This window comes from Rhincodon typus, chromosome 5 (assembly GCF_021869965.1).
Source record: "Rhincodon typus isolate 14 chromosome 5, sRhiTyp1.1, whole genome shotgun sequence".
NCBI lineage: Eukaryota > Metazoa > Chordata > Chondrichthyes > Orectolobiformes > Rhincodontidae > Rhincodon > Rhincodon typus.
The window spans coordinates 20294981-20312338 of record NC_063336.1 but is presented as its reverse complement, the minus strand read 5'-3'; the positions used below and the strand labels follow the sequence as shown (position 1 = coordinate 20312338).

The 17358-nt window shown below is 39.8% G+C and overlaps 1 protein-coding gene across 1 annotated transcript in view; it reads right to left on the bottom strand.

Moving 5' to 3' along the window:
* The window catches only part of slc22a16 (solute carrier family 22 member 16), a 40241-nt gene that overhangs the window by 20377 nt on the left and 2506 nt on the right, over positions 1–17358 (bottom strand). Inside the window, exons 3-4 of the mRNA XM_048596809.1 lie at positions 14810–14927; positions 9866–10418 (exon numbers count right to left, since the gene is read on the bottom strand). Coding sequence (XP_048452766.1) covers positions 9866–10418; positions 14810–14927 — 671 coding nt within the window. The remainder of the gene's footprint in view (positions 1–9865; positions 10419–14809; positions 14928–17358) is intronic.

Genomic DNA, 17358 nt, shown 5'->3' with positions numbered 1-17358 from the left:
AAGGTCTCTTTGTTCAGCAACAGGACCTTCCCATAAAGTGTACAAATCCTGCCCTGATTTACCTTTCCAAAATGCAGCACTTCGCATTTATCTAAATTAAAATCCATCTGCCACTCCTTAGCCCATTGGCCCATCTGATCAAGATCCCGTTGTAGTCAGAGGTAACCTTTTTCGCTGTCCACTACACCTTACTAACCATGCCTCCTCTGTTCACATCCAAATAATTTATATAAACGACGAAAAGCATCGAACCCAGCACCAATCCTTGTGGCACACCACTGGTCACAGGCCTCCAGTCTGAAAAGCAACCCTCCACCACCACCTCTGTCTTCTAGCTTTGAGCCAGTTCTGTATCCAATGACCCGGTCTTCCTGTAATCCGTGTGATCTAACCTTGCTAACCAGTCTACCATGAGGAACCTTGTCGAACACCTTACTGAAGTCCATATAGATCACATCCACCGATCTGCCCTCATCAATCCTCATTGTTACTTCTTCGGGAAACTCAGTCAAGTTTGTGAGATAGCTTTGTGTGTGGGAAATCCTATGTTGACTATCCCGAATCAGTCCTTGCCTTTGCAAGTACATGTAAATCCCTTCCTTCAGGATTCCGTCCAACAACTTATCCACCACTGAAGTCAGGACCTGGCTTTTCCTTACCACCAATCTTAAATAGTGGCACCATGTCTGTCAACCTCCAGTATTCTGGCACCTCACCTGTGGCTATGGGTGATATGAATATCTCTGCAAGGGGCCCAGCAATATCTTCACTAGCTTCCCACAGAGTTCTAGGGTACACCTGATCAGGTCCTGGAGATTTATCCACCTTCATGCATTTTAAAACATCCAGCACCCCCACCTCTGCAATATGGACATTTTTCAAGATATCGCTATTTATTTCTCCAAATTCTCTATCTTCCATATCCTTCTCCACAGTAAACACTGAAGTAAAATACTTGTTTATTATCTCCACCATCTCCTGTGGTTCCAGACATAGGCTGCCTTGTTGATCTTTAAGGGTCCCTATTCTCTCCCTTGTTACCCTTTTGTCCTTAATGTATTTGTAGAATCCCTTTGGATTCTCCTTAACCCCATTTGCCAAAGCTATCTCATGTCCCTTTATTGCCCTCCTGATTTCTTGGCATGAAAAGCAGTTCACTCAATTGATTCCTAGGATTAGGGGTTATCTCTTATGTAAAGGTTGTGTGTGTAACTATTGGAGTTTAGAAGAATGAAAGGTGATCTTACTGAAACATAAAAGATCCTGAGGAGGCAGGACAGGGTGGATGCTGAAAGGATGTTTCCCCTTGTGGAATAAAGTAGAACTAGGAACATTGTTCAAAAATATGGGAGTACTCCTATTTAAGATGAGAATTTCATTTAGAGGGATGTGCACCTATATGGCTCTCTGTTTGTCACATAGTGCAGGTTTAGATAATTGAATATTGTTAAAACAGACCTGGAAAATTTCTTAAGTAATGAGGGAGTCAAAGGGCATTGAGGGTGAGCGAGAAAATGGAATCAATGCCACAAGAAGATCAACCATGATCTTATCAAATGGTAATATAGAATCAAAGGGCTGAATGGCCTACTCCTAATTCCTATATTTGTACTTCACCTGTTTGCAGTTGATGTGCACTGTAGAATAGGATTTTATGTTGTACTTTAGTCACCTTATCTGCTTGGAGATGAACATTAAATTTACATTTAATAAATGATTAATTTATATGCTGGTCAGAGCCAATATTCTTTGTAATATAATTGTAATATAATTTCCTTTTATGTCATTTATTTAGTTTTAAGTTACTCGATGTAAACCACAAAGTTGAAATAAACCACAGCAGTTTTAATTCAAGATTTTAATCTTGAAGGAGGGCATCAAATTTGACTTGGTAGAAGAGATCATCATTCATATCTTATAGGGAAATTGCTATCTCTTAGTGATATTATTATTTAACTTTGATCAGTGGCTGAGTTTTAGCAGCTGTTCGCCTGATTCATGAATGGAGCACCCTGCCACATTAAAGAAAGTAATTTTGAGGAACGAAGAAGGGGAAGACCCAACAGCAATTACACACCTATTGCTTAATCAAAAAATAGCATTGTTTTGGGGTCTGGTGGGCATTCAAAAGGGATTATTTCTACTGTAAGACCCTTTGTGTGTCAGGTTAGGAAGTGTAATAGCTGCATTTATATTTCGTCATTTCCCACCACCCAGGACACCGAATACCAGGTGACCTACATGTACTTCTTTTTTGAAATGTTAATTCAGGGGATGTGGGCTTAACTCACGCGACCAGGATTTACTTCCTTCAATTTACAGGATACAGTCTCCATTACATATCGAACAGACCAAACTTAGTTTAGATGACCACTTTCTGAGACATTTCCATTTAGTCTACAAGCCCAGCACTGAGCTTTTTGTTGCTTTTCATTTTAATTCTTAACTCCTTCCTACTCTGACCACTCTAATCTACTAATGAAGTTCAGCGTTGGCTTGAGTAGCATCATCTCATCTTGTAATGAGGCACTTTACAGCCTCCTGGACTCAATATTGAGTTCTGAAACTTCAGATCATTACTCTGACCTATTTTTTTACCTGAAAAAATTCCTTAATTAGGTGATGCATTCCCAGTTAAGAATTCAAGCATTACAAGCTTAACTTAGAGCATTCAATCATTTATCATTTGGAGTGGCACGGTGGCTCAGTGGTTAGCTGGTCACTCCTTCCTCTTGATTAACTATCCTTACCACATGCTGTCCCTGACTGAAAAGACAGAAAAAGTGCAGAGCCTCTGCCAATGTCATTCTACAGTCAATGACCAGGTGGAATATAGCAGCTGTTGCTTTTAAGGATACATTTATCCTCTGCTTGATGCCTTTTAAAAAGGTACCACATAATGTACTAGAAGTTCACTTGGGAACAAGAAATGTTATTTCATGCTTCATGGTTTTGCAGTTCCAATGAGTTACCATGAACTGTATCACAAATGCCACTTAACATGGTACTTCCATTTTGTAATTTTGTGATTTCAGATCTATTTTACTTCAGCAAAATTTCTTGTGTTGCAGAGGAAATGAGATGACCCTTTCAATGCTATTCTTTGATTAAGCAATAGGTGTGTAATTGCTGTTGGGTCTTCCCCTTCTTTGTTCTTCAAAATTACTTTCTTTATTGTGGCAGAGTGCTCCATTCATGAATCAGGCCAACAGCTGCTAAAACTCAGCCACTGATCAAAGTTAAATAACAATATCACTAAGAGATAGCAATTCCCTATAAGATATGAATGATGATCTCTTCCAAGTCAAATTTGATGCCCTCTTTCGAGAATAAAATCTTGAATTAAAACTGCTGTGGTTTATTTCAACTTTGAGGTTTACGTCAAGTAACTTAAAACTAAATAAATGACATGAAAGGAAATTATATTACAATTATATTACAAAGAATATTGGCTCTGACCAGCATATAAATTAATCATTTATTAAATGTAAATTTAATGTTCATCTCCAAGTAGATAAGATGACTAAAGTACAATGTAAAATCCTATTCTACAGTGCACATCAACTGCAAACAGGTGAAATACAAATATAGGAATTAGGAGTAGGCCATTCAGCCCTTCGATTCTCTATTACCATTTGACAAGATCATGGTTGATCTTATTGTGTCATTGATTCCATTTTCTTGCCCACGCCCAATGCCCTTTGACTGTCTGCTTTAACAATATTCAATTATCTAAACCTGCACTATGTGACAAACAGAGAGCCATACAGATGCACATCCCACTAAAATAAATTCTCATCTTAAATAGGAGTTCCCCCATATTTTTAAACAATGTTCCTAGTTCTACTTTATTCCACAAGGGGAAACATCCTTTCAGCATCCACCCTGTCCTGCTTCCTCAGGATCTTTTATGTTTCAGTAAGATCACCTTTCATTCTTCTAAATTCCAACAGTTACACACACAACCTTTACATATAAGATAACCCCTAATCCTAGGAATCGACTGAGCGAACTGCTTTTCATGCAATTATGTCTGTTTTTAAATAAGGAGCCCAAAATTGTACACAATATATCAAGTGGTCTCACCGATGTCATGCATAATAAACTGTAGCATGCATCCTTACTTTTATATTCCATTCCCATTGTGATAAACAATATTCAATTTGCCATCCTAATCATCGGCTGTATTTTCATACTAATGCTTCTCTATCTTAACAGTCATTTCTTTTAAGATCTGAGGATAAAGTTCATCAGAACCCTGTCAGATTTTTGTTTGAATAATTTTCTCAGTGCTTTTTCCCTGATGATTGTCAGTGCTTGAAGTTCCTCCCTCTCTTTCACTTTACAATTATTTCTGGGATATTAGTTGCATCATCCACAGTGAAGAAAGGTTCAAAATATCTGTTTAATTCACCCACCATTTCCTTATTTTCCATTTTAATTTCCCAAATCTTTCTAGAGTACTAACACTCACTTTACTTATCCTTTTCCTTATTATAAACCTGAATAAACTCTTACCACTTCTTAAAAATATTTCTACCTAGCTTCCTCATATACTCTAATTTCTGCCTTATTATTCTATTAGTCACCCTTTGCTGTTTTCATCTTCTGTTTAATCTACTCACCTGCCACTGCTCTTCATGGGACTGCACAATTTCTTTAACTTCATTCGCTAGTCACAGATGGTGCATTCTTCCCTATAGTCTTTCTTACTCACTGGGATATATCTTTGTTCAGTGTTTTCCAGTTTATTTTAGCCAGTTCTGTCTTCATATTATCCTAATTGGCCTAATTTAATTTTTTTCAAAAGTAGCCCGAGTCCCAGATCTCCCTCTCTCTCAAACTGAATGAAAAATTCAAATCATGTTATGATCACTGGTACCTAGGGGCACCTTTATTAATTAATCAGGTCATTAATCAATCCTGTCTTGTTGCACATTACCAGATCTAGAATAATCAGCTCTCTGGTTGGCTCTGGAATGTGCTGCTTTAAGATACAGGACCAAAAACAGTCAATGAGCTAATCTTTCAGCTACTTTTTTCTAATCTAATTTGTTCAATCTACATATAGTTAAAATCAGTCATGATTATTGTTGTACCTCTCTCTCACAAACCACCATTATTGTGTACCTCATCCCACAGTATAGTTATTATTAGGGGTGTTGGTCAGCTACTACAATCACTTTCCAACTTCCTGATTTCTTAAGTTTATGCAAATGCATGCTACATCCTGATCTTAAAAATAAGATCATTGCTCTCCATTGTACTAATGTCATCCTTAATTAACAGAGCTACCAACCATGTTTCATTGTTGCCTGTCCTTCCAAAATGTCATACACCCTTCAATATTCAATATGTGTCACCTTTCAACTGTATCCCTGCAATTACTATCTGACCATATTTATTTATTTCCATTTAAACTGACAATACATTTTGTTATGAATGATACATCCATTCAGGTGCAGGACATTTTGTGTTGCAGTAGAAGACTGGCTGGGCTAACAAGATGCAGAGTAGGAATAAATGGGTCTTTTTCAGGATGGCAGGGTTAGGGTTAAGATCCAGGAATGGGAATGATACAAGGCTAGGTTGGAAAAATTAATGTTATGCTGTTTGGAGCAAAGGACACTGAGAGGAAATTTGGCAGAGGTGATCTGTCATAGGGAAAATATTAAAAGCTATTAATAAAGGTTTATAACAAGGCACTTGGATGAGTTCAAGATAATCAAACACAGCCAATGTGGTTTTGTCAAAGGGAAATAGTGTTTAATTAATCTATTGGAGTTCTTTGAAGAAGTAACCAGTGCTGTGGATAAATCAGAACCAGTAGAGGTATTGTACTAGATTTCCAGAAGGCATTGGATAAGGTGCTACATCGAAGGCTGTTTTGGAAAATAAGAACTCACGGTGCGGAAGGTAACGATTTGGAATGGATAGAACACTGTCTGGTTAACAGGATTCACAGAGCAGGGATAAATGGGTCTTTTCCAGGCTGGCAGGATGTCATGTGTTGTGTGCCACAGCAGTCGGTGCTGCAGGCTCAACTCTTTACATTTTGTATCATGATTAGGAAGAAGGAAGAAAAGTTCTGGTAGCAAAGTTTGCTGATGACTCAAAGATAGGTAGGAAAGTAAGTTGTGAACAGGGCAGAAGGAGCCTATGAAGAGATACAGAAAGGTGAAGCAAATGGGAAAAGATCTGGCAAATGGAGTATAATATGGCTAAGTGTGAAATTGTCCATTTTGACAGAAAGAATAAAAACGTCTATTATCTAAATGGTGAGAAGTTCCAGAGTTCTGAGATGCAAAATGATCGAGATGTTCTAGGGCATAAATCATAGAAAGTGAGTGTGCAGGTACAGCAAGCAATCAGGGAAACTAATAGAATGCTATCAAAATACTGCAGATGCTGCAAATCTGAAATAAAAACAGAATTCTGAAGAAACTTAGCAAGTCTGGCAGCATCTACAGATGTCTTTGTGTTTGTTGTTTAGAATGTTGCATTTTATTGTGGGGGGAAAGAAATGAAAGTGTAGGGAGGTTATGCTTCACATAAACAGGGCATTGGTGAGACCACATCTGGAGTACTGTGTGCAGTACTGGTTACCAGAGTTATGGAAGGATCTTAATGCGTAAAGCAGTTCAGCGAAAGTCTATTACACTAATATCTGGAATGCCTTATAAGGAAAGGCTAGACAGGCTAGACCTGTATCCTCTGGAGTTTAGAACAGTCAGAGGTGACTTAATTGAAACATTTAAGATCCCGAGGGAACCTGACTGAGTGGATGTGGAAAGGATGTTTCCTAATGTGGAATAATCTAGAGCTAGGGATCAAAGTTTAAAAATAAGGGGTCACCCGTTTAAAACAGAGATAAGGAAAACAATTTCTCTCAGAGCGTTGAGTTTTCGAAAATCCCTTCCTAAAAAGACAGTGGATACAGAATCGTTAAATATGTTTAAGGCAGAAGTAAAAAGATTTTTAATTACCAAAGGGACGAAAGATTATCAAGGATAAGCAGGAACGTACAGTTCAATTTAAAAACCAGATCAGCCATGATCTTATTGAATGCTGGAGCACACTCGAAAGACTGATTGGCTATTCTTGTTCCTTGTTCGAATGAATTGTCTTTTTATTATTTTCACTACTTCTAGCCTTACCAGCTAGCACACTGTTAGGTCTTTACGCTCCACTCCTTCCCAATGCATTGCGTTTATTATTTCCCTTATTGCTACTTTCCTTCCTTGCATTGTCCTATCTCTTTAATTTACCACACCTTCCCTCACTCAATCCTTTATAGTCCTTTCTACCACCCTGGTAATTAAATGTGCCAGAACACTGGTCCCAACATACGTTAGGTGAAAACCATCCCAATGGTAAAGCTTCTTTTCCCCACTCTGGCGCCAGTGCTTCATGCATTGTAACCCATTTCTCCAACACCAATCTTTGAAATTTAAATCTTTAATTTTGTTTACCTTCTGCCAATTTTCTTGTGGTTTAGGCACTAAACCTTTGAGGTTTTGCTTTAATTTTGTCACCAGCTGCTCATGCTCCTGAAGCAAATTATCTTCAAGGCCCTTCCTTTATAATTGGTGCCTACATGGACAGTGACTGCCAGTTCTTTCCCTTCCACTGCCAGTTCCCATCCAGCCCAGATCAGATGTCCCACACTCTGGTATTAGGCAGACAATGCAGCCTTCCTAACTCTCACTCTTGGCATATTTATTCCTCTGACAATATTATCCCCTACTCCTCTGCTTCCTTTATTATGCACTAATTTATAAATTACATATTTTCTAAAATATAAGTGAGAAAAATACACACCAACCAATCTATACTGAAGATGGGTCACTAAACTCAAAACATTAACTTTGTTTTCTCTCCACAAATGCTGCCAGATCTGCTGAATTTCTCTAGCAATTTCTGCTTTGGAACCAATCATTTACCTGTTTTACTGTGATACATTCCTTTGATCTTTCTCAGTTTGTGATTGGTCTGCTGTCTGAGCCATGTTCTTGCAATCCCTTTTGTGCTGTTTCATGATCCTGTTCCAAGTGCTCACTTATGTTGCTTTAAGGCTTAGGTCCACACTCTCACACTCCATCTCATGCTGTTCTGAGCCTCTAGGATCAGCTCTCTCTCTCTCTCTCTCTCTTTCTCATATACACACACTCTCTTTCACCTTATTTTATGATTCTGGGTACGTGTTTACACTCTCTCGATGTCCCATTCTGTTTGAATACTGCAGGTGTGCCTCGTTGTGAAACTGTAATGTTTTGCCTCATCAAACATGCCTATTTATGTTCTGAGAAAGGGTCACCGAACCCAAAACGTTAACTCTGTTTTTACCTTCACAGATGCTGCCAGACCTGCTGAGCTTTTCCAGCAACTTTGTTTTTGTTCCTGATTTACAGCATCCGCAGTTAATTTGGTTTTTATGCCTATTTATGAATTGATTTCACTGAATATTTTTGCACTATTTAGACAGTGTGCTGCTTCCCATCAATCCCTTATTAAGGTTGGTTGGCTCACCGAGCTGGTTCGTTGTTTTGCAGACGTTTCGTTACCATACTTGGTAACATCCTCAGTGCAGCCTCCGATGAAGCGTCGGTGTGTTTTCCCACCTGGTTTTTAAACTCTGGGGTCCGTTGAGATGGATTGCCTCACTTCCGGTTTTCCTTCGTAGTGGAATGTATATGGGGTCGAGTCCAATGTGTTTATTAATAGCATGCTTCGTGGACTGCCATGCTTCCAGGAATTCTCGTGCTTGTCTCTGCCCAGCCTGTCCCCCATGATGAAGGAAAACTGGAAGTGAGGCAATCCATCTCAATGGACCCCAGAGTTTAAAAACCAGGTGGGAAAACAAACCGACGCTTCATCAGAGGCTGCACTGAGGATGTTACCAAGCGTGGTAACAAAACGTCTGCGAAACAACAAACCAGCTCGGCGAGCCAACCAACCTCAACACCCACAACCTGAGCTACAGATCTACTCCAAAACTTTAGAGATCCCTTATTAAAATAAGTCCACAGGACTCTGAGCTCTTGGAAAACACATTCTACAATCTTTCAGCTATTCTGTCCACAATACTTACCACTACTTAACTTTGAGATGAGTATTAACAAGTTAAACTGGAATATACTGGCCATTAACAATGCTTTGATTCTTCAGTGCTGCATACAATCCGGTATTCAGGAGTTGTAAGAGTTCTGTGCTACATGAAGAATGGTCAGATAGTAAAAACATTACACATTAAATCAGTACTTCCCAAACTTTGTCCTGTTCTGGCCCTATGAGGCTCAACAATAACCATAGCCCAAACCTCAACCTGTAGAACAAGAAGGGGTTGTGTGGGAAATTTGGGTTGGAGCAGAGGTGTGTGGTTGAGTCAGGGTGAGGTGAGAAATGTAAGAGTAGGGAGGGCCCTTCGGCAACGGGGGGAGGCAGGGGCTTTTACTTCACAGAGTTCTTAAGTTAAAGCACCACCTATTTCTCCACAAACACTCTCAGCACAACATACAGGCCTCATGGTTTGGTTGCCCAGTCTACAGCCTCTTAAAAATAACTCTGATTTAAATGGACCACATTGCTTTTAGTACACGGTTGAAGCTCTAACTTATGACTCCAAAGTTTTAGCTTGTTACCCACTGGGGTTTGTGACTCACAGTTTGGGAAAATCTGCTTAAGTCATGTTTCTCTTTCGTTATTTAACATTGACAACAACCTGATAACAAGCATTGCTTTCTTTTATGGTTTTGCAGATCTAGATAACCAGAAAGTTTTAAATGATAAAATCTGCTAAAATATGAACTGCATGCCTTCCATATTTAGTACTCAATTAGCAAGGTGTATGCAAACATTTTCTTACCTGCCAGAAAAAGATTCAGATATTCATTTCCACCCAGATTGACAGAACCCAAAGAGCTAACATAATAGCCCAGACTCCCAGTGAACCACACAAGCCAAATTGTGATGGTCCTCTTAGCCAAATTCCATGTACGGAAAAGATCTAGGATACTGGTTTTGTCTTCTTTGACCTCACTCTTCTTTACTGCAATTTCTTTGTCTGTTGAATCCTCCGGACTATTCATCTGCATTACAGAGACATGACAAGGGATCTTTACTTTGTTCCATCGAGCAATTGCGTCAATCAGTTTCTGGACTTCTTCAAACTGTCCTTTAGCCAGAAGCCACCAGGGTGTCTCCGGCAATAGCCAGCAGCAAAATATAAACGGTATTGTCACAAGCGATAAAACGAGTTGGTAGAATCGCCAGGCTCGAACCAGGAATCCAACCAAGGCAACTACCATGATGCCAACAGCAAAGTAAGCATGGACATGCATAGATGCCCAACTGCGGGCCTTCAATCCAGTATATTCTGTCACATAGACAAAAACAACCACAAGGTAGCCACTAGAAACCTGTTTAAAACGCAAAGAAAAGTAAGAATTACACATAATTCAACAAGTTCTTTCATTCTTCTTTAAAACTAATGCCAATAAATACATCACCATGTTCAGCTCTTGAAAGTGTAGCTTATTAACCTAGTTTGCTGTATTATGATATGAAAGGCAAATATAGCCAAAATTAGCAATGAAGAGGTTCTGTGGTTGCAAAGGCATTTTACACAAAGTGGGCAACTTTAATCTAACTTATTGGATGGGAACAGGTTGCATGAGAACCCGTCTGTTGTACATTTTATTTTCCCCTATATTTTCCTTATGTATTTGGTCATGGGACATGGACATCATTGGCTAGACATTTATCGCCCATCCATAATAAGATGGGGTTGAGGTGTCTTTTTGATCTGCTGTTGTCCACATGGCATAGGTACACCCACAATGCTGGTGATTGAGGGAGTGTCAGGATCTTGACCCAGTGACAATGAAGGAACTGAGATATAGTTCCAAGTCACTATGTGATAAATCACTGTGGGATAACATACACTCAACAAAATGTGTGAATGGAAAAAAAAACTGACAATCGATATTGCAGTTTTAAAGAGATGTTAGAGAATGGAGAAACCTTGAAACTGCATTGGGTTGTTTTATTCAAAGAACTGTTAGATATACTGGGAAAAGGATGATGCAATTTTCCTGTGGAAAGAAAAAGAACTAGAATATATTGTCTTCTTTGTTTTCTTTATTCATTTATATATATATTTAAATATAAAAAGGGGAAACTTGTTATCAACTAGAAGTCTGAAAGATGCCCAAGATATAATGGAATGAGGTAACAGATGATGGATATATTTAATTGTTAATTGGGTGTAAATTGGTTATATGCAAATGGGGAGTTTGTAGTCAGTGTGGTATGAGTTTTGTGGAAATGTGGTTGACTGAAATTAAGCTCTCACTAAAAAATGTGGATATGGACTCTGTTCTGGTGTACCTTCTAGTGTACAAAAGGATGTTGACGGTATTTGATGGGGGTGCCCATCAAGTGGGCTCTTTTCTCCTGGATGGTGTCAAGTTAAAAATTGTTGCTAGAGCTGCACTCATGAAGGCAAGTGGAAAGTATCCCATTATAATCTTAATATATGCCTTGTAAACTGTGAGCAAACTTTAGGGTTGAAGAGATGAATTACTCATCACAGAATTCCAAGACGCTGACCTGCTCTTATAGCCACAGTATATAGTCCAGTTCAGTTTCTGGGCAATGATAACCCCAGAATGTTAACAGTGGGGACAGTGATGATAATGTGAATGAAGAACAAAGGGAGATGATTGGATACTCTCTTATTTGAGATAGTCACTGGTTGGCAGTTATGTGGAATGAACGTTATTTGCCACTTAGCTGTTGCAACTGCAGCTGGAGGAGTGCACTGATTTCTTTCTAGTTTCACTCCTCCACTAATCATAACAAACTTTAAATTTAACCAACGCAATGATTTTGCCATTATCTAGATTTTAGACTGTATCTGGTTTAATGTTAGAAACAAGTTAACCAAGGTTCCTTAGTCAGCAATGAATAAGTACTTTATCACAAATAAAAACTGAAATGAACATGCAAAATGTATTGACAATAAAAAGGTTTAGACTGTGCTAAGGTAGGTATATCTTGTATTCTAATATTCCAATTTTAACATGAGGCAAATATGGGCAACAGACTGCTACTTTTCAATGTCTTGCACAGAAACAGAAATTGCAATTGAAACTGATCCCATGGATTTCTCAGCGATGTCACCAAAACTTCATAATGGAATATTTTTCTTCAGATTTGACAACGAGACCTTCATGCTACAGCCAGTTCAAATGCTGCCTGGATGTCAAGGGCAGTGGTCCTCAATTCTCTTTCGAAGTTCAGCACTACTGTTCACGTTTTTACCACAGCTGTAATAAGGTCAGGTGCTGATTGGCTCTGGCAGAATTTAAGCTGAGCATCAGTGAATAGGTTATTGCTAAGCAAGTGCAGCTTGACTGCACAATTGGTAACACCTCCCATCACTTTGGTCATGATCAAGATTAGACTGATAGGATGGTAACTGGACAGGTTGTGTGTGTCCTCCTTTTTGTGGACATTCCTAGGCAATCTTCCATGCTGTTGGGTTGATGCCAATGTTATAACTGTATTGGAACAGCTTGACTGGGATTGTGGCTAGTTCTGGAACAGTTTTCAGTACTATTGCTAGAATGTTGTCAGGGACCATAGCCTTTGCAGTATCCGGTGCCTTCAGTCATTTCTTTATTGGACATGGAGTAAATTGAATTGGTTGAAGACTGGCATGCATGATGTTGGGATCTCAAGGAGAGGTCAACCACTCAGCACTTCCAGGTGAAGATCAATGCAACCTTTTTTTTCCAGTGGAGAAGAGGCAGCGGTCCATAAATGTTAACTCGGATTCTCTCTCCATGGATGTTGCCAGATCTGCTGAGTTTTTCTAGCATTTCTAGCACCCACAGTATTGTGCTTTCGTTTTAGTCTACATTTACAATGTCCATGTATGAAAACGCTTTAAAACAATTCATTCATAAATTGCTGAAGAAAACTATATACATCATGACCCTAAAAAAGTGTCAATCAACCTGAATTTTAAAAGTTACAATAGCAGAAACCACAAGCATTTGACATCTCTCAGTCTTGTGTGAACACACATTGAACAGTGGAGAATAACGTTAATCAAACAAAGATTTCCGTTGTATTCAGCTACTTCAACAGACTATGGACGCCTGGGTTCCTAACCCAAGATTCGTTATGCATCCTTGTCTGAAATAAGATAATTCAGGACAGCCTAGGGAACAAATCAAATTGAAGAACTGCACTTGGATAAATTCTCAGAGGTTCCAGCACTTATGTAGCTGTATCATAAAATTTGGTTACTGCCTACAAAAAAAGGTAAAGGATACAAGAATGTAGATTGTCATAAGATCTGAAGCTAAAACTAAATTGAACTTCATGAAGATCAAGGGAATGGTTTTCGGGCCCTACAAAAACACTCTGCATCCTTGCCATTAACAGTTCTGCTGTTTTAGTTGCTTGCTGATGTTGAGTCACATTGCACACAACTTTGGCATTATATTCAAATCAAAAGATTTAAATTTCCTTTTCCCATCCAATGCTAAATTACACACTTCAAACTCTATAATATTCCATGTCCCTTACACCCTATGTGCCAACTTCATCCTACTGAAAATTCTATGTTTTCTGTGGCCATGCTTGATCTTCACCTTTAGTGGACTCCAAATCTCCTTCATTCACAATCCCAAAGACTGACCAATAAACCCTATCAGGATGGAAGGGGTCACTTCATGCTAGATACTATGTACAGTCCAGGGACAAAGCAATGGGCAAGGATGGGGGTGGAGGAAGAGAAACTGCTGAATGCCACACCCTGCCCCTGTCCCTGAACCTCCCTGCTCCCTCTATTCCATGAATCCAGGGATTCAAAGACAAGCCTTGGCAAACTCCCTGCAGCACAAAGCTCCAGGAGTGCAGGATTTCCACAGCTAGGGTTATAAGTTCTGAGAAGAGCTATTTGGATATGAAACATTAACTCACTCTCTCTCAACAGATGCTGCCTGTCCTGCTGAGTTTCTCCAACATGTATTGTTTTTATTTCAGATTTCCAGCATTTCAATAGATCATAGAATCCCTACAGTGTGGAAACAGGCCCTTCGGCCCAATAAATCCACAGTGACCCTCAGAGCATCCCACCCATAACCACTCCCCTATAACCCACCTTATCTACACATCCTAAACACTATGGGTAATTTAGCATAGCCAATCCACCTAGCCTGCAAATCTTTGGACTGTGGGATGAAACCGGAACACCTGGGAGGAAACCCACGCAGACACGGGGAGAATGTGCAAACTCCACACAGACAGTGGCCCGAGGCTGGAATCGAACCCGTGCCCTTGGCGCAGCAATGAGGCAGCAATGCTGACTACTGAGCCACTGTACTTTGCTGCTGTGCAAAATCATGGGGAGGGTTCGGTGCTTGCCAAGTAAGTGTCTGAGAAAATATCTAATTCAGACTGGCAAGTCCCAGAGAAGTAAAAACCAAGAGAACTGCGGTTGCTGTAAATCAGGAACAAAAACAAAGTTGCTGGAAAAGCTCAGCAGGTCGGGCAGCATCTGCGAAGGAATAAACAGTTAACGTTTCGGGTCCAGCGACCCTTCCTCAGAACCTCAGACCCTTCCCCAGAGAAGTAATATGGGCTTCCCATTGCTTCTCCAACTCATTGATGGGATCTACAACTGAAACATTTAACACTGTCCGAATCAGACGTGTGGATCAAACCTTTACCTAAAATAGCTGATGCCCTAATACCTAGTAAAAGGAAACAGAAATATATGCAGTTCAATACATACCAGGGCTAGAAGGAAACGGACAACAATGAAGCTGTAATAATCATTGGTGAATGCAACAGCAACTCCAAATACAAACTGAGCTGTGCTTGTGAACCACAGTATATAGCGTCGTCCCAACCTAGGGGAGGTTAGGAAACAGATTAAGAATGCCAAATACAAACATTTGAAATCTCAATAAATTGTAAGAGTGAACCCAAAACTGTGCAGATGTTAAAGACATTATTTAACACACAGGGAATATTAGACAAGCGCGACTTATGAACAGATCTATAAATTCAAAATTAGTGCTCATAGCGGTTTAAATCAGAGGTATTTCTGCAAAGTCAACAAGATCAAACTACTGAAAATACAATGAAAACAGCAATATATCAGAAGCACAATTGGATGTGGGCACAATAAGGATAGATTATTAATTAGTATCATTAGATATAGGTAAATATAAATGCAAGGTCTTTTTATTATTCAAAACATATTACATAAAATTGTGTGCAAGACTAGAAATTGACATCCCTGTTTATGTATAAAACAGTTGGGAATTAGTTTATGCATGACTGATATTCTCCCTCAGGTTTACTTTTTGGCTGGATCCCATTTCAATTTCAATCTGGATGACGCAGTCAGCAGCAGTTCCAAAAACAGTGCATTCCCTAGCAGCTACTGCTGTCAGCTGTTCCCTGTTCCAATATTCTTGAAATTTGTGCAGGAGAAGAAATTTAAAGTCAGCAGTAAGACCCAGGCCTGAAGCTTCATCACCATTTCATAGTTTGACTGCTGTAAGTGGTTAAAGATTCGTTGGAATGGGACTATGAATTCCAAAGCTTGTTTTCATAGGGGAAGGCACTTGAATGAAATTTTGTTGTAAATCTTTGTGGTGATAAGGCTTTATATGGTTGAAGAAACACAAATGTGACTTTTTTTTTTCTGAATGAAATCTTTTTTTTCTAATAGAGATTTCATATCTGCAGGACTCCTGAGGTCTGCTTATGGTGGATACTAGGTGAGTTTGGATGTTGAGTCTAACAGCACAGGGTGGGGAGCATGGTTTGGCATGAGTTGGCACTAAACTGACATGATTAATAAAGGGTCATTGAGGTGGTACAGGAATGTAGGTTGACATGGAGGGTATGGAGAATTATGGAAGATGGAAACAAGAGATATAAAGGTGGCTAGGAGAGAATAAGGGGTTTGAGTGCAGGGCATGAGTTAGCATGGATGGGACCTGGGCAGTGTGTCGGAGGGGCTGAGAAGCCTGTAGGAATGGGTTTTCTTTTTAACTTCTGCTCATAGTGCTGAACCCCAAAACCTGCTACGTAACTCACCTCCTCACCCAGAAACATTCCCACTACTGCTGTTTATGGCCAGGCCTCACAGACCGAAAATCTGATGTCCGGGCAGCCATTTTTAAAAGTCTGCTTCGAGGAGCCAGAAGTAGTCCTGACTTTGCGCACCTGACTTGCAAATGAAAATCCTGGTCCCAATGTTTAAATCACAACAAATATCCACAAATTGAATGTCACAGAGCTGCAGACATAGGTCAGCACCTGAAATGACTAGATGTTAAAGAGAAATGGGGACACCAAAAAAAATGTTTTGTGAAGTTAGGTCTCATCTCTTGAGAAACCCCTGCATTTCATTCCTGTCAATATGAGGATCTGCTTTATTCATTGTGGCCTTATACCTCAGTAATGGTAAAGCCACAAAAATTCAAGATTTTCTGCTATTTACCTTTCCAAGATGGTGGCGCCAACATGGTAGGGAGTGTGAAAGCTCCTGAATTTATATGCTCTAGGCTGGCCATATCCTTCTCTCTCTCTGTCTCTCTCCTTTACTGTCTTTTTCTTTCTCTTTCCATTTCTTTCATAATCTGACGCCATGGGGAAGCTGGAGTGGTGTCAGGGGGTCGTCAGCAACAGCAGTTGCAATACCCAGATTGAGGCCTCCGTAGGCTCAGAGCCTGGACTCGGGAAGTCAATGAGTCGACGTCTGTGGCTGTGGCCGGAGCAGGGCTGCGTCCTTTGTGCAGTGTAACACTGCATTTGATGCAGACTGGAGGCGAGGCCCCGGTGCAGTCTGGACGTGAGGTCCCAGCACAGTCTGGAGGGGAGGCCCCGCTGTGGTCTGGAGGGGAGGAGACCTTTCTACCTAAGATGACACTGTAAGTGGCGACTTTGCAAATTTTGCATTGCACTCATGTGAGGACATGTGACAATATGCCTACTTTTAATTCTAATTCTCAACATCAAAAACATCACCTTTGTTTTACAATTTGATCTGTACCTAGGTCTCCCAGTCTGACCACCAATAGGTTATGCAAAAACAATCCAAGCATTCTGAATTTTCCTCCTTTGTAGTCTTTTGCTCAAAATAATGCAAACCTAGCACATATTTGACTAAACATAAATACCAGCACGATGTATCCAGAATTGAATCAGATCCAGCATTATCAAAGATAGTAGGAACTGCAGATGCTGGAGAATCTGAGATAACAAGGTGTAGAGCTGGATGAACACAGCAGGCCAAGCAGCATCATAGGAGCAGGAAAGCTGACG